The sequence below is a fragment of the Centroberyx gerrardi genome, chromosome 19 (assembly GCF_048128805.1).
Source record: "Centroberyx gerrardi isolate f3 chromosome 19, fCenGer3.hap1.cur.20231027, whole genome shotgun sequence".
NCBI classification, from domain to species: Eukaryota; Metazoa; Chordata; class Actinopteri; order Beryciformes; family Berycidae; genus Centroberyx; species Centroberyx gerrardi.
Window position 1 is genome coordinate 13,699,822 of NC_136015.1, and position 22,089 is coordinate 13,721,910.

At 45.1% G+C, this 22,089-nt stretch overlaps 1 protein-coding gene across 2 annotated transcripts in view; it reads right to left on the reverse strand.

The window, feature by feature from the left end:
• ripor2 (RHO family interacting cell polarization regulator 2) overlaps positions 1 to 19,330 on the reverse strand; it is a 57,837-nt gene extending 38,507 nt beyond the window's left edge. The window contains exon 1 of one of the 2 annotated variants that reach the window (XM_071901569.2): positions 19,133 to 19,330. In XM_071901569.2, coding sequence (XP_071757670.1) covers positions 19,133 to 19,211 — 79 coding nt within the window. In that variant the 5' untranslated portion in view covers positions 19,212 to 19,330. Of the gene's footprint in view, positions 1 to 7,023; positions 7,132 to 19,132 lie in introns of those variants that run through there. The other variant, XM_078290150.1, reaches the window with a different exon arrangement.
• Positions 19,331 to 22,089: the final 2,759 nt, after the last annotated feature.

Here is a 22,089-nt window from a genome sequence, read left to right on the forward strand (position 1 = left end):
AGATAAGAGACTGATAGAGAAAGCAAGCAAGCCTGTGCATTAGTGGAAGATGGCACAGATAGTATGGACAGTGCTGCACCGTTATCCACCGCACGGATTTAAAAGCAGATCATCGTGTGAACTCATTCACCTGCCTGCTCCCCAGTCCCAGCGCTCCATCCACACAGCTGTTCACATACACTGCTGCAACCGTCCCGCACATCTGGCCCCAGTATGTCTTCCTGGGCAGATTAATGCCTCTTTAAAATTATTTTTATACCATGTCTGCTTTGATCCACAGTATAAAAGACAGACAGACAGGGAAGATGAGAGGGAGAGAGGGGAGGACATGCAAAAAAGGTCAAGAGCCACTCGAACGCGCAGTGTTCCCGGTGCATGATGGGAGCTTTGGCCTACTGCTCCATCCATAGAGCACCTCCAAATTAATTTACATGTTATATAACTGCCATCGAGTCCCAGCACTTACTAGGGATACTGTACATGGATGAATCACTCAAAAAAAGACTATTTTGGTATTAATGTACTGTATCTTTGGGCATGTATGGCTTAGTGTCACACAATGAAAGTCAAATGTTCAGACTTATTAAGGGACTAGTTCACCCCAAAATAAAGATTCAGTCATCATCAACTCACTTCAATATCAGTCAAAACTCCATTAAAGTTGGTAGGAGCATCAAACACAAAGCGAGTTTGCCGCCATAGTTCCATCTCAGCATTCTCCCAAACTATTGAAGTTAATGGGGTCATGTTTTTACAGCTCCAAAAAAAGCATCAACTGTCCATCAAATTTCTCCAAACAGCTCATTGTGCAGCACAATCCAAGTGTTTTGTAGGCAAACGATTGCACTATGGGTCCAAAAGTCCAGTATTTACCTCATTATTTCCTAGATTTTCCTCACTGACAATGCTGGTCCCATTAACTTCAACAGTTTAGAAGAGGGCTAACTTGCTGTGTGTTTGCTCGTCCTACCAACTTCAATCGAGCTTCTACTGACACAGTGGTGATTATTTCATTTGGGCTAAACTGTTAAGATGCAGGCTGCCTTTTGAATTCATTTAGTCAACAAATCCATTTTCGTAATTAAATGGTTCAACGCAACGTGAGCATGACAAATTCAAATTTCTGCTGGCACTAATCTCTTTCCATATGGTGTCATAATAGCTGGTTCTTTTTCTAAATCAATATTCAAGTGGAAAAAAGCGAAAGCAACACAGACTGGGTACACAAAGATGGTGACCCATCTACATAAAGATGGCAGCCTCCCAGTCTGCTCCACACACACACACACTGCATTTCCAGCTCAAGCTCTAGCAACAATGGCAGTTGATATTCGGATGCTTCATTTTGGGTTAGGATGGGTTGAAAAAAGTGAAAACATCAAACCAGCAGGCTGCCACCTTTAAGGACCTAGCCCACTGTCAACCTGAGCAGAGCGTCATTATTTTGCAGTAGGCAGAGTTGTACAATTGAAAGAGTGAACAGTCACCCTGGCAGCGACTAGCCTCAGGACAAAGGAGTGGTGTCATCCCCCTTCCCTCCTCCTCACTTCATCTGTCATCACACAGCTGTGTGTCACGGCCCCCCTGAGGCAGCTGGGTAATGGGAACACACACTTCCCGGTGCCTCGACAACCGTGACTTAGCGACAGAAGAGCCAATCACACAGTTGTAAATAGTCCCCTGTCAAAAAAGTTGCACAAGGTGTTGAGAACAAAATGTGATCACAGCACTGAGGTCGAGTGCTCCATATTCTGAGCGAGACGATGAAGAGAGGCAGGAAAGAAGGCAGACACACACACACACACACACACACACACACACAGACAGAAACACACAGATGGAGAGGAGAAAGAGCCAGAAAGACAGAGGCACAAGAACTCAGAGATAACAGGCACACAAGGAGGGGCAGAGGAGACAGGCAGGCTGGAAGGAAAGCGCAGGACTGATTATTGTCAAGATTCATCACTGCAGCTCAGAACTTGGACAGCACATGTACAACTTATTACCAATAAGTACAGTAAAAATACTGTCCAGACCGTTGACACTGGCTGTGTCACACCCCAAACTGTCCTCATGCAGGCCGACAAACAAACAAACAGACCTAAAACCTATGAGGACAGACGGACATCAACCAATAGTGTGGCTCCCAGCTGCTGGACACTGTAGGGGAAAAGAGCGGACCAAATACCAAAACAGACAGATTATCAGCTTAGGCCTCGCTAAAACGCTTACAGCCATCACTACACTGCTGCAGCTACAGTACCAGCTGCTCTGCACAGAGGTGTGTGTGTGTGTCAGTATGTCATATATCATGTGTCGCACGTGACGTGTACTGTACAGCATGTGCCATGTGGTGTGTGTGTGTGTTTTGTTCCCTAATAGACTGGTTATGCAGTTGGAGGACAGGATTAATGGGGAAAGCCCCCACCCACCCCCACCAAGGGTCAGATCTGCTGATCTGCTCAGAGACAAGGGGGGGGTCCTTAAATTCTCATCCCACTGTCTGTATCTAGGAGAGAGAGAGAGAGAGAGAGAGAGAGAGAGAGAGAGAGAGAGAGAGAGAGAGAGAGAGAGAGAGAGAGAGCAGACAGACGGTAAGGGATAAGCAAGGAGGAGGAGGGAGGAGGGAGGAGGGAGGGCGGGATGGAAAGTGACAGAAAAAAGAAAGAAGGAAAACCCCAGGGTAGACCAGCAGCCACTCACCCCAACACCTGCTACACACACACACACACGCACACACACACACACACACACATGGGGCATTCATTAGTCCATTAGCGGTACATAATTGTTCTGGTTATCATTTTTCATACATCACTGCTTCTTACTCATGCAGTGGGGAGAGATTAGTTGAAGAACACACAAGCACACGACTACACACACACATGCAGTGCACAAGCATACACACACATACTCACACTGTGCATGAGTGTGTATTTGTGTGCATGTTGTCTGGCTCTGGACATTGCTGATTTGTCTCTTGACTTTCATGTGATGTAACTGGCACCGGCCTGTTTATACACACTGTATCTCCCTCTCTCTCTCTCTCTCTCTCTCTCACACACATACACACACACACACACACACAGCAATTCTCTGAGCTAGGAATGTTAGTTAAATGCAGCACTGCTATCACAATTAGCCTAAAACGTTTAGACTTCTCTCAGGACAGCTTAGCCCTCGGTAACTGTGTTGTATAGGCTAATGGGCTAATGCTAGCTACTCTCACTGATATACATGATATACAGATGACAGTACTAATTTGATTCATCCTCCTCAAGGGCTGGAGAGAGAGAGGGAGGGAGGGAGGGAGGGAGGGAGGGAGAGAGAGAGAGAGAGAGAGAGAGAGAGAGAGAGAGAGAGAGACAGAGAAATAGAAATAGAAAGAGAGAAAGAGAGTGGACAATAAGAGAGGAAAGGGAGAGAGAGAGGATCAGAGAGAAAATAAGAGGTAAAGAGAGACATCTATTCACGCATGCACACACACACTCACACTCACCCAGTCCTGCAGGGCCTATGAGGACAGCAGAGCAGAAGTGATGGGAGTGAGTGCTCTATTCTTTCATTTCGTCTGTACTTGCGTTCCCAATCTCACACCACTAGCTGCCTGCCACTCTGAAACAGCAGCCCTCCTTCTCTCCCACTTCCAGTTGTCTCTCTTGCCCCCCCTCCCCTCCCCTCCCCAGAGATACCAACTCACTCCTCCGCTCCTCATTCCTTCAATCCGTTCTTTTCCACTCTCCCAGTCATCCCTCCGTTCCCTAGCCTCTCCTTTGCCCCTCCCTCGACATACCACTTAACCCCAGCATAACAACCCACCTTCTTGACACCCTAAATTCCCCTCCTCGTCTCCCAGCATGCACGAACCCACACACACACACACACACACACACAACATACCTCCCCCACCCCAGGGAAAGGGCTTTAGGGCAGGGCGTGTTGGGACAGGAGAGCCAGGCCAGACCATCATCTTGAGACGAGATAACCTCTGACTCAAAGCAGACAGGTCAACCTTTTTTCCTTATCTCACTCTGGTGCCACTAAATCACGCTCTACCACTATTCTACACTGGAGGTCTTTCACTGTTAGACCAGCCATCTGACAATATCATTTTGCTGAATCATACTTGCTCCAAGCTGTCGAGGTAGAAGAAGAAGAAGAAGAAGAAGAAGAAGAAGACTGGAAGTAATTTTGTTTCCAAATAATGCCAGTTGGTATCCGCTGTGACAGCCGTATCAGACAAAAAACTGTCTTCTATATCAATGAACAGAATAACCCAATTTCCCCACGGGAGCCATTAAAGTTTCATCAAAGAACCAGAGCAAAATCAACCTCTTCGCTGCCGACTGCCGACTGCCAGTTACAGGCTCTATCAAAGCGGCTTCCCAGACGCTTTCACTTGAACGGACTAGGGGCAAGTTAAATTTGGAGCTGGGATCACGGAAACTCAGCTCAGAGATTTGACTTCATCATTAAAGCCGTCTTAATCATTTAAAATCTGACAGTGCGTCCTCGGGCAGCGAAAGCCTCCGCCACTCAAGGCCGCAGTCTGGATTGAAATCGCTTCTTTCTCTCTCTCTCTCTCTCTCTCCCCGTCCCGCCGGAGCACTTCAGCTTCCACGGCCGCCTCACACGCCTTATGAAATAACTATCAGCTGTGAAAACTTAGAAGAGACACTCCTCCTATAAGAATGCAAGGCCTAACGTTTTGCCCAGAACCACACACATGCTCACAGATGGACACACACATATGTACATGCACGCAACCCCATACACACACACACACACACATACACATACACACCCTCAGGCAGGCAGTATTCCCAGGAACTGCAAGTGGGTGTTCTTGAGAAAAGGAAAAGGTTAGGTCAAGGTCTGTGTGTGAGACTTCAACACACAATAAAGCACTAAAAACCCCATTATGGCAAAGCACAAAGCTCTTTCAGGTCGTATTTCTCACAATTCTCCTATATACAGTACTTCCTTCTGTTGGTCTGCCATTTATACAGACCCAATAGTCTGCTTCCATTGAATCTCACCAGCATGCCTGCTCTACTCTCGCTCAGGTGACGCTGGCAGTCATTTAGATTCCATTAATGTCAACATGTGTTGTATTTAGGGGGGAAAACCCAATGAAACGACTGAGCGTGTCTCCATTTCCTCCAAACCACACACTCATAATTCCTTTAATGAGGCTTTGGAGAGAAAGAGGGGGAAATGAGTGTGTGTGAGAGCCTGTGTCTGCGTATGTGTGTGTGACTGTGAGAGAGAAATCGGAGAAAATAGGGGGAAGAAAGAAAGAAAGAAGGAAAGGGACCAAGAGAGCAGAGGCAAGGAATGAAAAGCTGACAGAGCGAAGTAGAGAGAAGGTGAGGGAGAGCTTGAGCGAGAGTCTGGGAACTGGCGCTGGTCTGGAGCACTGCAGCCCAGCTTGGCTTGGCTTGGCACACACACACACACACACACCCCTCCTCTACAAACCCCCCACTATTCGGAGAGTTTCCCCCTTCAAACGGCTTTAGCCATGGCCAAAACAGGCTGGCAGAGACGCAAAGCACTTCCACTTAACCATATCAAAGCGAGCCTGGCGCTGCACAGAAACTGTTTTTCTTTTTTCTTTTTTTTTTTACCCCTGAAACGTCTTTTTTCTCAAAACAGCACGAGCAGCTGGGAAAAACCTTGCTGCAAGCTGCAAGCATGGCTTTTTGGGTGGGAGATTTTACTGTTGTTGTTGTTTTTTTTTAAGAGTGTATGGGAGACAGTTTGGAGAGAGAGACAGAGAATTGAAGACCTGTGATAGCTTGACAAATTGTTGCCTTTGATCATAAGACTCAGAAATCATACAAAAGCCCTATGTGAGGGGAAGATAAAACATTACAGCTCAGTTGGCAGCCTTTTGCAAGTAAGAGATACGATATAGGATGATTCACACTTTTTTAAGTGTGTTTATGGGGCACCAAGGCGTGGGAAGCAGGGAAAAGTGAAGGTTTGAAGCTGCTAAAAACTGGAAATATCTCTTGATAAATCACAGAACAGCCAAGGCTACTGCACAGACAGATGCATCCATCCCTCCATACTGCCACTATGAGTTCCCTATACTCTGGTCCACTGGTTTAGCTGGCAGATCCATTGTGGCTGGTTATCACGACGCCCTTTGAACTCCCCAAAAAATCTGGAGGGGGGATTTTTGAAATCACTGGCCTACTTCTCTCACGTTTCACATGAGCTTCAGGAGTGCGTGTCCTCCGGCTCCCTGCTTCTTCCAGTGTGCACACACCCACATACATGCATGCATACGTAAATACACAGAGAGAGGAAGAGAGTTAATTGCTCACGAAAACTTCACCCAGTTCCATCATATTTCACGTGTCACCAGCAACATAAGGGACGTCGAGCTCGGCCAATATTCACAGCACAATATGTCAAAGGGGAATAAATGACTCAGAAACTCAGAAAACACGCACAGATCGGTGCCGAAATATATTTAAGAGTTTTGCCCTTAGCTGGAAATGCTCCAAATCTCCAATTTGCGCATTTTTGTAGTTAAATTCAGTGATGGAGTGGTAAGTAAAGAGGTGCACTATGCACTGTACACTATGACCTCCAGCCAGTGATCATCAGGCAATTACATTTTCAGAAATGTACAGGAAATTTAAATAGAAATCATAGCCCCCTCCCCCGTCCTCATATAGCCTAACTATATCAGTCGATGAATTAATTGATATCAGATATAAGATTTATGTCAACCTAAAACTGTATTCCACAAATAAAAGATGTGTAGTTTAAGTGTGTTTATCCTCCACTGAGTTACATCTCTGGTTAAATCATTTCAACACACTCTCACACTCTCACTCTCTCTCTCTCTCTGATCCACTAACCTACTGCCCCGGTGAAACCTTTCCCCGCAAATGGAGATACGATTTTCTTATAAGCGCACCGCAGTCGCATATCAAGCCAGTCTATGTTTGCGTAACCCCTTCAGCCTATACATCAGTCGGTGCATTAGACAATGCTTTAACTTACCTCTGCAAAACTTCACCCAAGTGGCTCCTCAGTGGCGTGTGTGCCTGTCTAACTGCGCCCCTCCATCCATGCGTAAACAAAAAAAATACAAAGTCCCTTTTCGGTTTTGCTGCTGCTTACGACGCAAATCAAAAGAATGAATCTGTCGGTCCCAGACGAGCGCACCCCCCACCCGGATGAGCGGTGCTCGGTGTTTCTCTGCTGATAACTCTCGGTGAAGCGGCCGCGCAGCGCAAACATTCAGCCCACTATCATGCATTCCAGTTTGGGTTCACAGCGCTCCGCCCGCACAGCGGCGCACCAATGAAAAGCACGAGATGTAACAGTGGGCGGGGTCACGCTGCTTTGTACCCCGGCTTCACCCGTGTTACGTATAGGGTGCGCGTGCGTGTGCGAGCGCGCGCCCTGGATACATGAATCAGGGTCGAAGTGTACCCCCATCTTTGTCTCTGTCTGCCTGTCTGTCTGTCTGTCTGTCTGTCTGTCTGTCTGCCTCTCTCTCTCTCTCTCTCTCTCTCTCTCTCTCTCTCTCTCTCTCTCTCTCTCTCTCTCTCTCTCTCTCTTCATTTCAATTCAGTTCAATTCAATGAAGCTTTACTGGCATGATGTTTTGATAAAAAAATGTTGCCAAAGCAGAAAATTAAAACTAAAAATGAATCATGTCCAGCATATTGAGTAAAACTGACACAAAAACTGACTCTCTCTCTCTCTCTCTTTCTCTCTCTCTCTCTCTCTCTCTCTCTCTCTCTCTCTCTCTCAAGTCAAGTCAGTCAAAGAAGCTTTACCGCCATGACATTTTGATAAAACATGTTGCCAAAACAGAAATGCAATAATATAACAATTAAATATAAATACAACAAATGAAACATGATTAAAATAAATAAAAAAAATACAGAAAGTCAATAATAACTACTACTAATAACTCTCTCTCTCCCTCTCTCTCTCTCTCTCTCTCTCTTTCAGACACACACATGCAGTTAAGCAGCCATGCCTCACCACAGGCATTAGCTGGTCATTGCGTCCTATACATGCCTGCCGCCCCGGGCGGCGGGGGCAAAGCCATGTCTGAACACCGTATTTAAACAGCTGTCACCTTATGAACTTATGTCTCTAACGTTTCCCTTTGCCCTTGTACTCTGGACAGCAGAGCCATTTTTGGGAGAGGGAGCTGATACCTTTGCAGCCTAAATTTAGACCTGCCATATTCAACACCTTGGATAATAGACCTATGTTATTCTTCAGCATGATCATTTTATTTGCGCCTGAAACAAAGGTTTACTCTCATAAATGTATAGACAGCTTGTAAACACAATGATGTGATGATGTGTGTTGACAGAGCTTAACAACAAGAGCTTGTCAAATTGCCTTTCCAATCCATTCGCCTCAAGTGGGTTTACAGAAATTGCCTTTCCCTGGACAGCAAGCGGCAAAAAATTGAATTACACGGAACCTCAAAAACGACAAATAGCTCCATCTTTAGAAGCTACAAGCGGCATGAAATACACAGGTAGGATACTGCTATTTCAGGGCCGTGGAAAAATAAGTTTCTGTGCAATGACTGCTTATTATGAAGAGTGACTCGGCTTGAGCTGCTTCTGCCAGCATAATTGCCCTCTATAAGTGGATATGCTGTTCCGCTGCGGCCATACAAATCCAATTCAGCTTGCTCTTCCAAGCAGCAAAGGGAGCAGAAAATGGCTTGTCCCTTTTAATCCATCACTTTGGTATTAGCAGAGGAAGGGATTTCATAATGGCTTATTAATACCATTAGTTTTAAAGGGAAGTTTTGGGATTTTTTTAGAAGCCTGTCCTATTTGTACAAGTCCTTTCAAACAGCTCTGTTGCTTATTCTTACTGTTACTACAGCTTAGGGAAGCAAATGGACTGCCACATTCGATTTTGAGAGAAATTGTAGGATTCTACTGCTTTCTCAAAAACAAAACCAATGATGTGAAAACTTTTTACAAGTCCTAAGAGGGGGCTTGGTTAGTGATCAATGGGAACTGAGCCCTTGGGTCTGGGCATGTGAGCTTTACATAGATTCATCATGTCAGTGTGGGCCGTGACTGGGGCAGCGACAGCCTCGACGCAGCAGTCAGCTCCGGTCTCTGAGATAAGAGGAGAATAAGGTGGTGGAAGGATGGAAAGAAAGAGATGAGAGGAAGTTATGAGCAGAGAAAAGGGGGATGATGCAGGTAAGAGCAGCAGCAGACAGACAGATGTTAAGTGAGACAGAGAGAGAGAGAGACAGAGAGAGAAATTGATGTACAGACATGCTGAGAAAGTTTTAGGCTACATGCAGCAAAGTAAGACTTCTGAAGTCCTCTTTTCTCTTCACAGCCTCCTGAGGTTCAAAGACTTCGCAGCAGCTCTGCTCTTTCTGCTGGCAGTCAGTTTGCCCACCGGAGGTTGTTACATGACTTCAGTCTCACACCTCAGCCAATCTGACCTCATACCACTGCGTTCCTGTGTGTTGTCTCTGGCTCATACTGTGGCTGTGATAGATCCACTTTTGAAACTGTTCAAATGTCCAGTAATATAAATCACGCACCTCAATTCCTTAAAAAATGTGAAACCAGAAATATTTTTGCCTCAGTCTGCATCCTACATTCCTCTGTATATTATACTATGGTATCCTGGGTAGAACTTATTCAACCCTGCACGGTTTCTATAAGCCCCTCACTCGCTCGCTCACACACACACACACACACACACACACACACACACACTGCTCTCCTCCTAGACTCTCAGCTGCTGAACAGCTCAGCCTGTAATTATGGCTGTCATCAACAGCCCCTGACTAGCAGCTATATTTACTGGAGAGCCAGCGCATGCACACACACGCGCTTTGCATATACACACATCCACAAAGGAAAGACCATGCACACACACATACATACACAGACACACACGAGCGCACAAACACATACACAAGCAGCTACTTATAGAAGCTGCCAATCAGAATGAAAGCAACAGGTAATTTAGCATCAGTTTAATCTTCGTCATTAGCTCTAAGCTTCCGGAGAATTTTCTCGAAAAGCATCATGATGTGGACCTTTGGCTCAGTGGATAGGCACACACACCATGTACAATCATTTTAATGTCTTATGCCGTTTCTTTATCATCCATCTTTCCTGTTGTATTCCCCTGTATACTGTCCAATAAAGCCAAAATGCCACTAAGATACATCACAATGAAATGAAAAATGACTTTTTCACCTTGTTAGCTAATTCTCCATATCATAACATATACCTATTTAACAATAAATGCCCCAAAATGTACATATTTTTTATTTTGTCATGTTTTTACTTCAGACCTCACTGCCTTTCTCTTTCCATGTTTATTATGGTCCAACTCGCCCACTTTTGAACAGTCCCTCTCTGCATTATGTCCCGCCCCAACATCCTGTCTCAACTGGAAATATGTCAAATTACGGAAGAAAGACACCATCGAAATGCCTTTTCCTTATGGCTTTAAAAGCAGAATGCTCATGACCTTCAGTAAAGCCCAATCACACTTGTTCTCTGCTCTCTGTCACAAACTCTGACTATATCCACAGACAGAATTATGAATCCCATGTTGTATGCGTGCACATATGTATACACAGATACATGCCCCCCCCCCCCCCCCCCCCCCCCCACACACACACACACATAAACACACTAGCATGAATACACACCCACACAAACAATCATTACAGAAAGTATGAATGGAGCCAACGTGCATCACTGACCTCGCAGCAGCGCCGTCCCCTCCCTTCCACACCAGCCCCCGCTGTTAGTCACCACCATCGATCTCCTGCTCTTCACGTAGTGTGGCATTGAAACACCCACTGTCACTCTCTCTCTCTCTCTCTCTCTCTCTCTCTCCCACTCCTCTTCTGATTCATTCAGCGAAACATCCGAGTGGCTCTACCTTCCTTCATCCAACACCTCTCTATCTTAGCCCTTCTCTTCCTCTTTTGCCTTTTACCCTCCTGCCTTCCAGCCTTCCACCCTGCACCTTTTCCCCCGTCTCTCTCCAACCACTTCTGACCACTTAACCGGGATGAGAGCTGCTCGGAAATGCCACATGACTGAGAGGGCAGCGAGGTCAAGGCTAGGGGATGTACAGGCACAGCTGAGGGTGTGTGTGTGTGTGTGTGTGTGTGTGTGTGTGTGTGTGCGTGTCTCTGGGTGAGAGTGTGTGTGAGACCAAAAAGAGATCAGAGGAAAATGCTGAGTGTCGCCTCTTCTCGAGTTACCACCTCTATATAGGATGGCTCATTGTTGAATGGGTTAACGGTTGTAAACGCCGAACTTGAATCCAATAAAAATTCTATGGTTGTAAACATGGAGAAACTCACTGTAAGTTGCTCTGGAAATGTAGATGTAAATGTTTGTGTGTGTGTGTGTGGGCGCCCACACATGCAGCTCTGCACACATTTGTGTCTACATAGGTGTGTTTACATTATTGCAGCCCCCAAACTATGTCTCTACTAAGTTGCATGTTTTCTCACGTGTCTTCCTGAGTCAGACAGACAGCCAATTACAGGCTGCACTGCCCTGTGGCACGGCTCCACGCTTCGGCTCCTCTGGTGAGTAATGACAGGCTGCCTGCTGCAGGTACAGTCCCTCCCCCCGGGGGCTTGGACGCATGTCTTTGGCCTGCAGACGGCAGACTGCAGGTGTGTGCCAACAGCATCCTCTCACCACCCACTAGATACAGTAGCTTCACAAAGCGAGCCAGACTGATGTGATTTCCTACATTCCTTTCTGCTTCACTGGTTTCATTAGTGTTCTCTGCTGCTACTGACTAGCTGTAGGTTTTTAATCCCAGGACCACATTGGAAATAAGTGGAAGTACCTTTGTGATTTTCTGATGTGCCAGTGATTTGGCATTTGGCATTACTGTATTTAAACTATACTAAACTAGCTGGAGCATCTCATTGTTGGGTGTCAAGTCAACTGAACATAGGTGATGCTAGCACCAAAAACAGAACAAGACCTTTATCAGACTAGACTACCACTCTAGTTGTGTTTTGTTAGCATGCGTCTGGGAAACCAGATCGACTGACAACACTGTTTTTGTGACCAGTAGTCCAAGAACCAACCCTGATCTCCAGCATGTGAAGTCCAGCTTCAACCAAAAGGTTATCCTTTCATGAAGAGTCGAGGGTGGTCTGTTACGTTTCATGTTTTAAACAGGGTTACCTCATTGTGAGAGAGGCTCCAAACCACTAACTGTAAACCCTGCGCGCCCAGTGTTGCCCAAAGCACTGATTGTCATGGTAACCACATGGGAACTGTAAAATAAAGGTCTAGCAATACAGTGAAATTGCTGTCTTAGATATAACCCACATATAAACATATGTGACCAAAAACCAAGGTATATTTACGCTTATGGTTGTGGTGCAAAACGTAAAAGGTGCTTGAGAGACTTCTTCAAGGAAACTAAATGGTTTTCTACTGCTGCGTGGTCTCAGTCTACTGCATGCTCACTGAATGTAGCGTCACTGAAAATTCACTTCAAGTCAAGTCACCAATGTTCCTAAAGTGCAAAGAGGGTTTTTCCTTCACAGCAAATTTGCCTTTGCCCCTCTTTTGGTCTTCCCCCTCATTCTTTCTCCCCCGTTTCAGTGAAAACAGCAGAAAACGGTAATAGTTGGAGGAGTGTTAGGGCTAAACTAGGTCAGTGGAGGCAACTGTCAGAAGCAGGAAGAGGGAAGTGCGGAGCGGTAATATGTCGGCTAGGTTCCCTCAGGTCAATGCTATTCCCAACACAGCATCGCCACTGACGCACAAACTACAAGACTGGCATGTTATTCTCTATTGTATCGCTTTGGACAGAGACGACATCTGTGGCCAGACGGCGGAGGTGTGTGTGTGGGTGGACTGTCAGTGTGCAAATGTGTGTGTGTACATGGCTTAGGATGGAAGACAGTGTTTGTGCGTGCATGAGGTTGTGTTGGAATGGTTCAGTGTGTGTGTGTGTGTGTGTTGGATAGAGTAGATCAAATTAGTTTTAGATCATTCCCCAGTATCTGGCAGTGACCTCTTTGGGTCTGGATCCCCTCCGTCCTGTATGATATCAGATATCATGAATGCAATATCACTTCCAATGAATCGTAACATCATCCACTAAACAGTCACAACACTACAGACAAACCAAGTTAGCTGTGCCGCACACCGAGCCTTTAATTGTACATGTCAAGTTGACAGACAGCTGAAAACATCGGCCCGATTTGTTACCAGGCCAGACCATGACACCCGAGGACAGCGGACTGAACGCATTGCAGGGAGATTTCATTACATCAGTCCAAATTTGATCTTGTAGTTTTTCTCATAATAATAGAGAGCAAAGATCAAGCAAAAAATGCCAGAAATGTATTTGGAAGCCATATATAAAAACAGATTAAGAAGTATTTAGGACCGATGTTCCCTCTAAACTGTGTGTGAGCAAGATAGTTTAATAGTTTATCACACTGAGCAAATAATAACATCTTGCCAGTTATCAGTCATTACTGATTACCCAGACATGTATTGGATGTTGACATGCCCTAGGGTTTACTGAAATTATGTTATTGTAGATTGTGAAAATATTTGTGATTCTCCTCTCCAATTTTGATGATTTTCATGTTCTTACTTCAATAGAAGGATTGCATGCTCCTCTATGGGTTGAGAAAATTATACAACCTTTGGGTTTATGAAACCTTTTCAAAACCAATTAGGTGCATGGTCAAAAATGCATGGTCGCCATGGTAAAAAACTCGGCTGGTTTTCTTTGTTCCTGAAAAGCTGACATTTTGGAGGTACAAGGTTTTCACCCGACCACAGCGATATTTTTTTTTTTTTTCAGAAATACCGAGAAGTGCATGTTGAAGGGCCTTTCCATCTCTGTAATACCTCTTAATTCTTTGTCAAACAGCTTTTCCAATCTTTTCTTGTAGAGCGGCGGATCAGATCTTCACAGTAAGACCGAATCTTTCCACTACCCCAGTGAGTAAAGGTTATATAAATGCTAAGCTGTCAGATGGGACCCTGAGCAGATAAATCATCTATCTCTCCCTCCCAGCTTTCCCCATCAATCATTGGAGCGGGAGTCTCCCCTCTGTGATACTGTGCCTTGGCGGGCTCCATTTCGGCTCAAAGGAGGATACGGTTTCCTGGGGTTTGCTGCACAAGGCAAGTCTAGACAAGAAACTGCGAGAGAAATGGATTTGTGAAACCCGAGCCGGCTTCTAGCCTTGCATCTCGCTCCTTGAGCTCTGCATGTCCTGCTAACGCCTTGGGTTTCAATAGGGGCTCCATCCTAGGTCTCGATTGTTTAGGGACGTGTGTGTGTGTGTGTGTGTGTGTGTGTGTGGTGGGGGAGGGTGAGCGTCCCCGGTTTCACCCTCTGGGCAAGAGTTGAAAGGTAGTACTGTAGCAGTGAGATAGATTTCATCTCAGAGTGCGCAGAATGAGATCTCTTCTGAGCTGTTAATTGACATTGTGATGTGATTATAATGTACTTATGACTCCATAAAATGAAAGACAGATGCGATTATCTCTCTGTAATACACTAATGTGACCAGAGTTCATCCCTAACCCAACCCCCTTCTGCTGAGTGAACACGGCTCTCAGATCCACCCAGGGTTTTGCAGACCTATTTTCGGTCCTCGTGACATGCCTCTCTCAAAATTAGCCTGCAGCAGTTGTGTCATGCTTTGCAGCCACCTAGCCCGGCTAAACATTTGTTAGCTTACTGTAGCGTGTCGTAGTATCGCCCCGTCTCAGGTGTTGCACAGCTGAGTACATTAAAGAAAAGCCCTTTGGCGAAGTCTGGGGTGAAGGCTTTGAGCACAGGTGAAAAAGCTACATCAAAGTTTTAACCCCGTGCAGGTGTCGTGTCACTGCGCGCGAAAGTCCTCACACCATTATCTGTGCCAATCCCCTGAGGATTTAAGTTATCTAATTCAGCATCTAACCCCTAACTAGTTAAAAGATCCCCTCTGTTGTTAAAAATCAGCTTAGGGACATCGGATGAATGGGAAAACCCCGTAGAATTTGAGTGATTGGCAGGTCATTGTGCTACAGAGAGTTATCAGAAAAAAAACAACAAACAATGGCTGTTGAACACAGCAATTACTGGTTTTGTCATGTAATTGGTAGTCAGGGGAGAGGAAAAGAAATGCATCCTATTGCACAAGCCACTGGGACAGTACTGAAGATTCCTGCAGCAGAACGACTAAACTTTTCCACAAAGACTTCTGACTGACAGGGATTTAGTTTGGTTTCATTTATTTCGATATGCAATGCCTCTAAAAGATTGTCAAGGATGACACTTTAAAGCCACAGAGTTATTTCCAACGTTGTCCTCGAATAAAATAAAAGTAAATAAAAGCGCAGCGTTGTTACTGACCGAGGCACTTCCAGGATCTCACTTATGACTGAAAGCAGCTCTTCATGCTTTCAAAGCCCACCTGACCTGACCCAGTTAGTCAAACACCGGTGTGTTTAGACTCCAAACAACGACTCTCCATTCCTGCCATGGCACCATCGACCTCACACTCACCTATATTTTTATATTAAAGTCCCACTACTACGGCTCTCCTTTGGGACAAACTAGTCGCTTGTGCTGTGCTTTTTTCCCACTGTTTGCTACTCTGCTGCCAAGCATATAAGTAGGCTGGCAGTGCAGAATCAGGCCCTTTGAATTACTCATAAGGAGGAAGAAGGATTTAAAAGAAGCCATTGTGTTTATTTTGGTCTCAATGAAGCTGTTGTGCACTTGGCCTTTTCCTGATATCGTTTTTTTTTTCACATTGGTTTTGCCTGACTGAATTAGGTTAATGAAGAAAACAAAAAAAAGGGATTTTTAGAAACATTTCAAGAAAGGGGGCTGTGTGTGTCTGTGTGTGTGTGTGTGAGAGAGAGAGAGAGAGAGAGAGAGAGCGATAACAAGGGGAAGGAAGCAGAGTTGCGTGTGTGTGTGTGTGTGTGTCCAGCTACTTAAAGGCTTTAACTGTGGGCTCTGCTGGCTCTGAATGGAGGATCTCTCTCTCCAGCACGTCTTTCAGGTTAGGTAGGTGTTCGGTGGAAGGGTGAGACTGCCGGGGCTCGTGGGTAATGATCGGCGACGAGCTGAGATTTACGTTGTTTGCAGTGCTTTTCATTGTCATAAAGCAGCAATCTTCTTGCATTGTGTGTGTGTGACAGTTATTTATAGTAACAGACCAGTCTCTTTCTTATAGCTTCTGTCAAATCCATTATCTGTGACACTTTGTGGACTTCCATGAAATGCAAGTAAACAAGCAGAAGCATGAGTAGAAAACATCTGTGGCAGCATGTTAAATTAACCATCCCATAACCAGAAAAGCAAAAAAATAAATAAAAAGCAAAAGTGTCCATCTACCTGGTCCTGAAATGCATGTGGGAAACAAATTCCTAATTACAGAGGGTGCAAAGTGGTCACCGTGTGCCCTTAATTTCATGGTTAGAAAAAAGTCATGTGCCCACTGTAGTGTAAGCACTTTTTCATGTTTCTGTAAAGACATTTGAACAACTGCATCAAAATTGACCAAAATGAGAGAGCATTGGGGGTGAAGCTAAACACCATTGGGGGTCATTACTAAACACCATACTGAGTAAAGCCAACCCAGGCTTTTTTTTGCAAACTCATACGACCTGACCCGGGGTCAGAGAGTGTGTGAGAGAGGAGGAGGAGACACAGAGAAAGGGAAGGAGAAAGTTTACATGCCTCTGTCTATCTGCTCTACTCAGGCCGTCTGACATTTCTGCTGTGACGCACTGCCGGGGTAAAAGTGCTCCCTTAGTCATAATTTAGTACAGTGGCACAAAGTGTGACCAGCCAGAGTAGCCATGCCATATACGACCTATCGTGCAGGGAGTGGAGAGCTGACAGCGACGCCATTAGACCTCTTCCTTTTTTTAAATTTGAGTCACTCTGTAGGCCAGCACCACAGGTTATTCTTGTAGTTCACTTTGCGGTAATACATGTGATCTTTGTGAGTTTGTGCTTTATGGCCTCACTGTTCTTGTGCTTTTATCTTTTACACTTTATACTAGATTTTCTGCTTTTTACAACTTTTTCCTCAGCCTCCCTTTTGATTATTACTACCACTACTAACTACTACTAATGCTACTATCACCACCATCACTGTTCTTTCTTTACAAGGACTCCGCCTTGGTGGAGTCCTTGTAAAGAAAGAACAGTGATATAGAGATAACATTCACACATCCCATACTTAACCCAACACTGATTTCTCCTTGTGTCGGTAGAGAAGCTCAAACATTTGCATTTAGTCGACTAATGACCATGTTAATGATTTAAAAAGAAAATAGGCCAGTGGCAGTTGAATTTGCATTCAGCACCAATATGAATAAAACGCCTCAATATTCAGTGCATCACCAAAATGCCTGTATAAATAGATTCTACAACCAAATCCATGGAGCTAATTGGAATAGAAACCATAAGTGATCCATATTCTGCAGCCTTCAACTGCGGCTATGAATAAACACACAGATTCTGATTGGCTGAGCGCTGTGATTGGCTGGTTTGTTGCAGAGAGGAGAGCAGTCAGCTGGCTGCCTACCTCCCGGCTGTGTTGTTCCCTGCTCAAAGGGAACGTCATGTTACCATTGGTGTGTCTCAGTCAGAAGTGGGTCAGTGGAGGCATTATCATACATTACATATCAAATGATGCAATATGTGGGAATATCCTGCTGATACCCTGCTGCTCATTGTCCGCTCGGCTTCAGCAGAACCGCCGCAGAGGAGATGAAATGTATGGAAGCTCAATGGGAACAATGGACAATCAAAGGTTCTGCGTACAATTGAACTCTCAAAGACTACACTTGGTGCTTCTCAGAGCAAATTTAGGGTTTCAAAGATGATCCATAGCAGAGCATAGAGGACTTGTAGACCTCTTAGTGTGTGTGTGGTGTGTGTGTGTCTGTGTGTGTGTGTGTGTGTGTGTGGGGGGGGTGTTAGTGAATGTGAGGAGAAGGATTCACACTCAAGAGAGACTGTGAAATTGGTTCAAAAAGAACCATTTTACAACTGCTGTGTGTATGTTGGGGGGGGGGGGGGGGGGGGGGCAATTTAATCAGAGGTAAATTGAGAGAGCCATAAAGACAAAAGATTTCAATCATCATATGACACATAGAACTTACTGTACATAGAACCTCATGAGACATGAATCATTATCTTGATTCATGCTGATTATTACACTAAGCCAGTTTCTAAAGCATGCCCAGCTATCATTATTCATAGATTTCATAATGGTTTCACCGCAGCCCCGGTGCAGGAACAGTTTTAAAGTGCCTGCTAGAGTTAAAACAATATTCAATTATTTCACCAGCTGACAGTAATTTCCTTAATTATTACTGATAAGTACACACCATCCAGGTTGTATTGCTCATCATTCAGCCAGAGTCCAATTTGATGTAGGTTATGATTACAGTGGGTTTTAAAATAACAACAACAGTCGCACAAAGTACATGTTGAAAAGATTTTCTTGTGGTGCATAATGCTCGGTTAAAAACATCTGCCTGTTATACAAGTACGCCCACACTAGGCAGAGGGCAAGGCTCCTCTCGGCTTTCTAAAACGGGTAAAAGTTGGAAATCGATAAACAAACTGCACAGAGCGCAGAGCTTCTGCAAAGTGGAACTGAAGACAAAAACATGAAGTTCTCATCAGGGCAAGTATAAATGTGACAGGATTCACTTCAGTAATTACACTTCCTAATTATTACAATTCATGCATGTAATAAAAAAAACAACTTTTTTTAATTGCATATGACATCAACTACTGACATGCTGAATCTTTCTTTTCTCTTTCTTGTTCACAAAGTAAGTCAGCTTTGGCAGGTGATTCTTTGCATCAGTGTGTGTGTGTATGTGTGTGTCAGTGTCTACCCAACCATGGCCCAAACTACCCCACCTAAACAGCTGCAAACGTCCCCCTGGGCCACACATCTTTCCCCTCCTTAACCCTGACCACAACCACAAGCCACAAACCCCAGCCAGTGTCACCCCATTTTAACCCCCTTGCAGTCCGCCCGGCCTTGCAGCCACCTATGAGCCCACGCCTGCCTCTACAGCCGACCCCTCTGCAAGCCTACCGTCCTCGTAGAAGACATCCTCCGCCTCCTCACGCATCATCTCATCCAGGTCATCCTCTGCGATGTCGGTCATAGCCATCACTATTCCTTTTCTTCTCTCCCTCCTCTTCTCCCTCGGCCGGCTAATCAGAGCTTCGGAGAGAGCGACTGGGCTGTAAAATTGAATCAACGCTGGCCTGGCCTCTTCGCTCCAGGCGACGGTCCGATCGCCGTCGGCTCCTCGCTTGAGTCGGAGAGGACTGGGACTGAGCCGAGCCTCAGCTCACTGCACTAGGATGTGAGTGTGTGTGCGGCGAGTGAAAGTGTGTGTGGGTGAGAGAGAGGACTCCCAGCGACCTTCACTAAGTTTCAGCAACAGCGCTGATTTCATAACATCCTGTGCAAAGCTGAAGTGAGAGAGTGCTGTTTGGAGTGCACTTGTATGAGTATGTGTGCGCATGTGTGTGTGTATGGGGAGGGACGTGGTGGTATGTGGATGTGTCTGCGTGTGTGTGTGTCCATGTGCACAGCATGTCTCTCTACAGTGAGTCAGCCCAAGTGGCTGGTGATTAACAGGAATAATTAGCTTCTGTATTTTGAGCCAGCAAGGACATGGAAAAAGGGTGTGAATATATGTGCGTGTGCGTGCATGTGTGTGTGTGTGTGTGTGTGTGTGTGTGTGTGTGTGTGTGTGTGTGTGCATGACATGACGTGTGAGATGTGAGGCTGGCTCTACTTGTCATTCCTTCACAGCTCACTAGGAATCACGGGACCGCACTGATTGCTCCCTCTATTTTTTCACTTGGCCCACATCGTCAGGAGCCACGGTGATGCTGATAACGTCTGGTGTCTCCATGATCCTGCTCATGGCTTTTAAACCTGCAGTGAATAACAAGAGTCTTCTGCTCTAAACCCTACAGATACACACACTGCAGCAGCCTCAGTTGTTACATGCTCACTTGACATTTTTAAAAATCCCCTCGCACCAATGCAGCATACATGTGGGATGGGGAACTTTAAAAACGGTCGCTACTTGGTCACCAATACATTTTTGGTGCAATTAAACCACCAAAAACAAAGCGGGTGCATCATTGTGAACAAAACAGCAACAGACCTCTAAGTCCTTTCAATGTGTTTCTAACTGCAAACTCGTGTCATGTACAGTAAAAATCTTTCCAGAAAGCACAGGGTGACTGCACTTTATGAGTTTAAAATAATTGTAGCCCAACTTTTTAAGAGTTTAGGATTGTCCCCAGCAGTCCCCATGAGTATTTTTCTCTCAAGCATTTCATGTCCAGTCCCAAATTACTGGCAACATGTCTCGGTTTCTCTTTTTGACCCTTAATTTATTTTGAGATGAAAGAGTCAAACATGCAGCCAGACATAGAACTTCTTCCTCTTTCTCACACCGTGCCTCGGTCTGTCCTCGCTGCACACTTTCCCTGACTCACCCCCCATTTAGGCGAGCCAATTCCCAACCAAAATAGAAACTAGGCCTCAAGTCAATTCATTATCACTTTTCCCTCAGACTTCCTCTCCCCTGCCACCGCCTCCCTTTAAAGCCAAAGCCCCAGGGAATCGACCTGGAGACAAACTCATTATCACCGAGGCCGGCCCAGACAATCCAGCTACATAACATATATCAGGATGTGGGATGGGTGTTCTGAATACAAGGACCTCCAAACAGAGGGGTCACATACTGTACATGTGCTGTACATGTGGACTGACAAGGTGTTTTGTGTAATTTGCTGGGTTAACTCTTGTTAACTCTGATGCTTAAAACTTTAGAGGATGAGAGGGTTTCTTATTTATCTGAGGTCATTAAAGGGGCGCGATGTGAGAAATGGACTTATGGGTGGGTGTTTCGCAGTGTGTGAGTTTGAGAGAGCGACAGTGTGTGTGCACGTGTGCTTGCATGTTGGTGTGCGTGTGTTGGTGCCTTTTTGTCTGTCTTTCAGTCTGTACATAGTCCGCATCGACTACAGGAACCGAAACGGTGACTACGCCTGAAACCAGAAGGAAAATCTCCTCCAAGCCAGAGACTCTCAACCTTTTTGGCTCTCAACCTCCCAAAACACTCATGCAAAAGTGACTCATGCAAATCCCTGCTGCTATAAACCTGCAAAACGCTGCAAATATTCATTATATCACAAGAAAAGGGCATTTATTGCAAAGGTTAAAAGCATATACTTTTTCACGTTCCACAAATTATCTTGTGATTAATCGAAAATTGTCTTGTGACCCCCTGGAGGGTCCTTGAGAACCATGGACAGCGGTGTCTGTGTGTGTGTGTGTGTGTGTGTGTGTGTGTGTGTGTGTGTGTGTGTGTATATCAGTATATGAATGCTCAAATGTAATTGTCTTATTTTATCCTACTAACAATACACTAGCCTTTTGGCCTGAGAGACACCAACGGACTTCAGAGGGAGGCACGCACACACACACACACACACTAGAGCGGCTATTTCGCAGAGAGCAGGGTGGGACACAGAAGCTCGGAGGAGATGGCAGAGACTGGCCAAGAAAACACCCTGTTGACAGCATGGAAAGGAGATATAACTAGGACAAAGTTCATAGATTTGATGAATCCAAGATGACGAATAGTAGAAAACAGTATATGTAACCCGAAATCACTGACAGAAGAACTAAAATCTGTAAAGAAACTAAAGGCAGTGATACACCTGTCAATTTGTTGATCAGTGTGAGAGAGTAACAACAGGACAGTGGTGAAATATACTGTATAACAGAATATCTATGAGTTGCCATGTAATCTATTAAATTGCGGTGAGCTAATTCCTTGGGTTCTATATGTATAATATAATGTTACCCAAAAAGTTTACTTGTAATCGTGCAACTCTGCAAGGCCTCAGACCTTTCATTAATGTCTTTTTGCAACAAAAAACACATTATCCACTTGCAAACACATTTAATGTAGCAAAAAAATCACACTACTTATAAATGCCAAACAAAACAGCTCG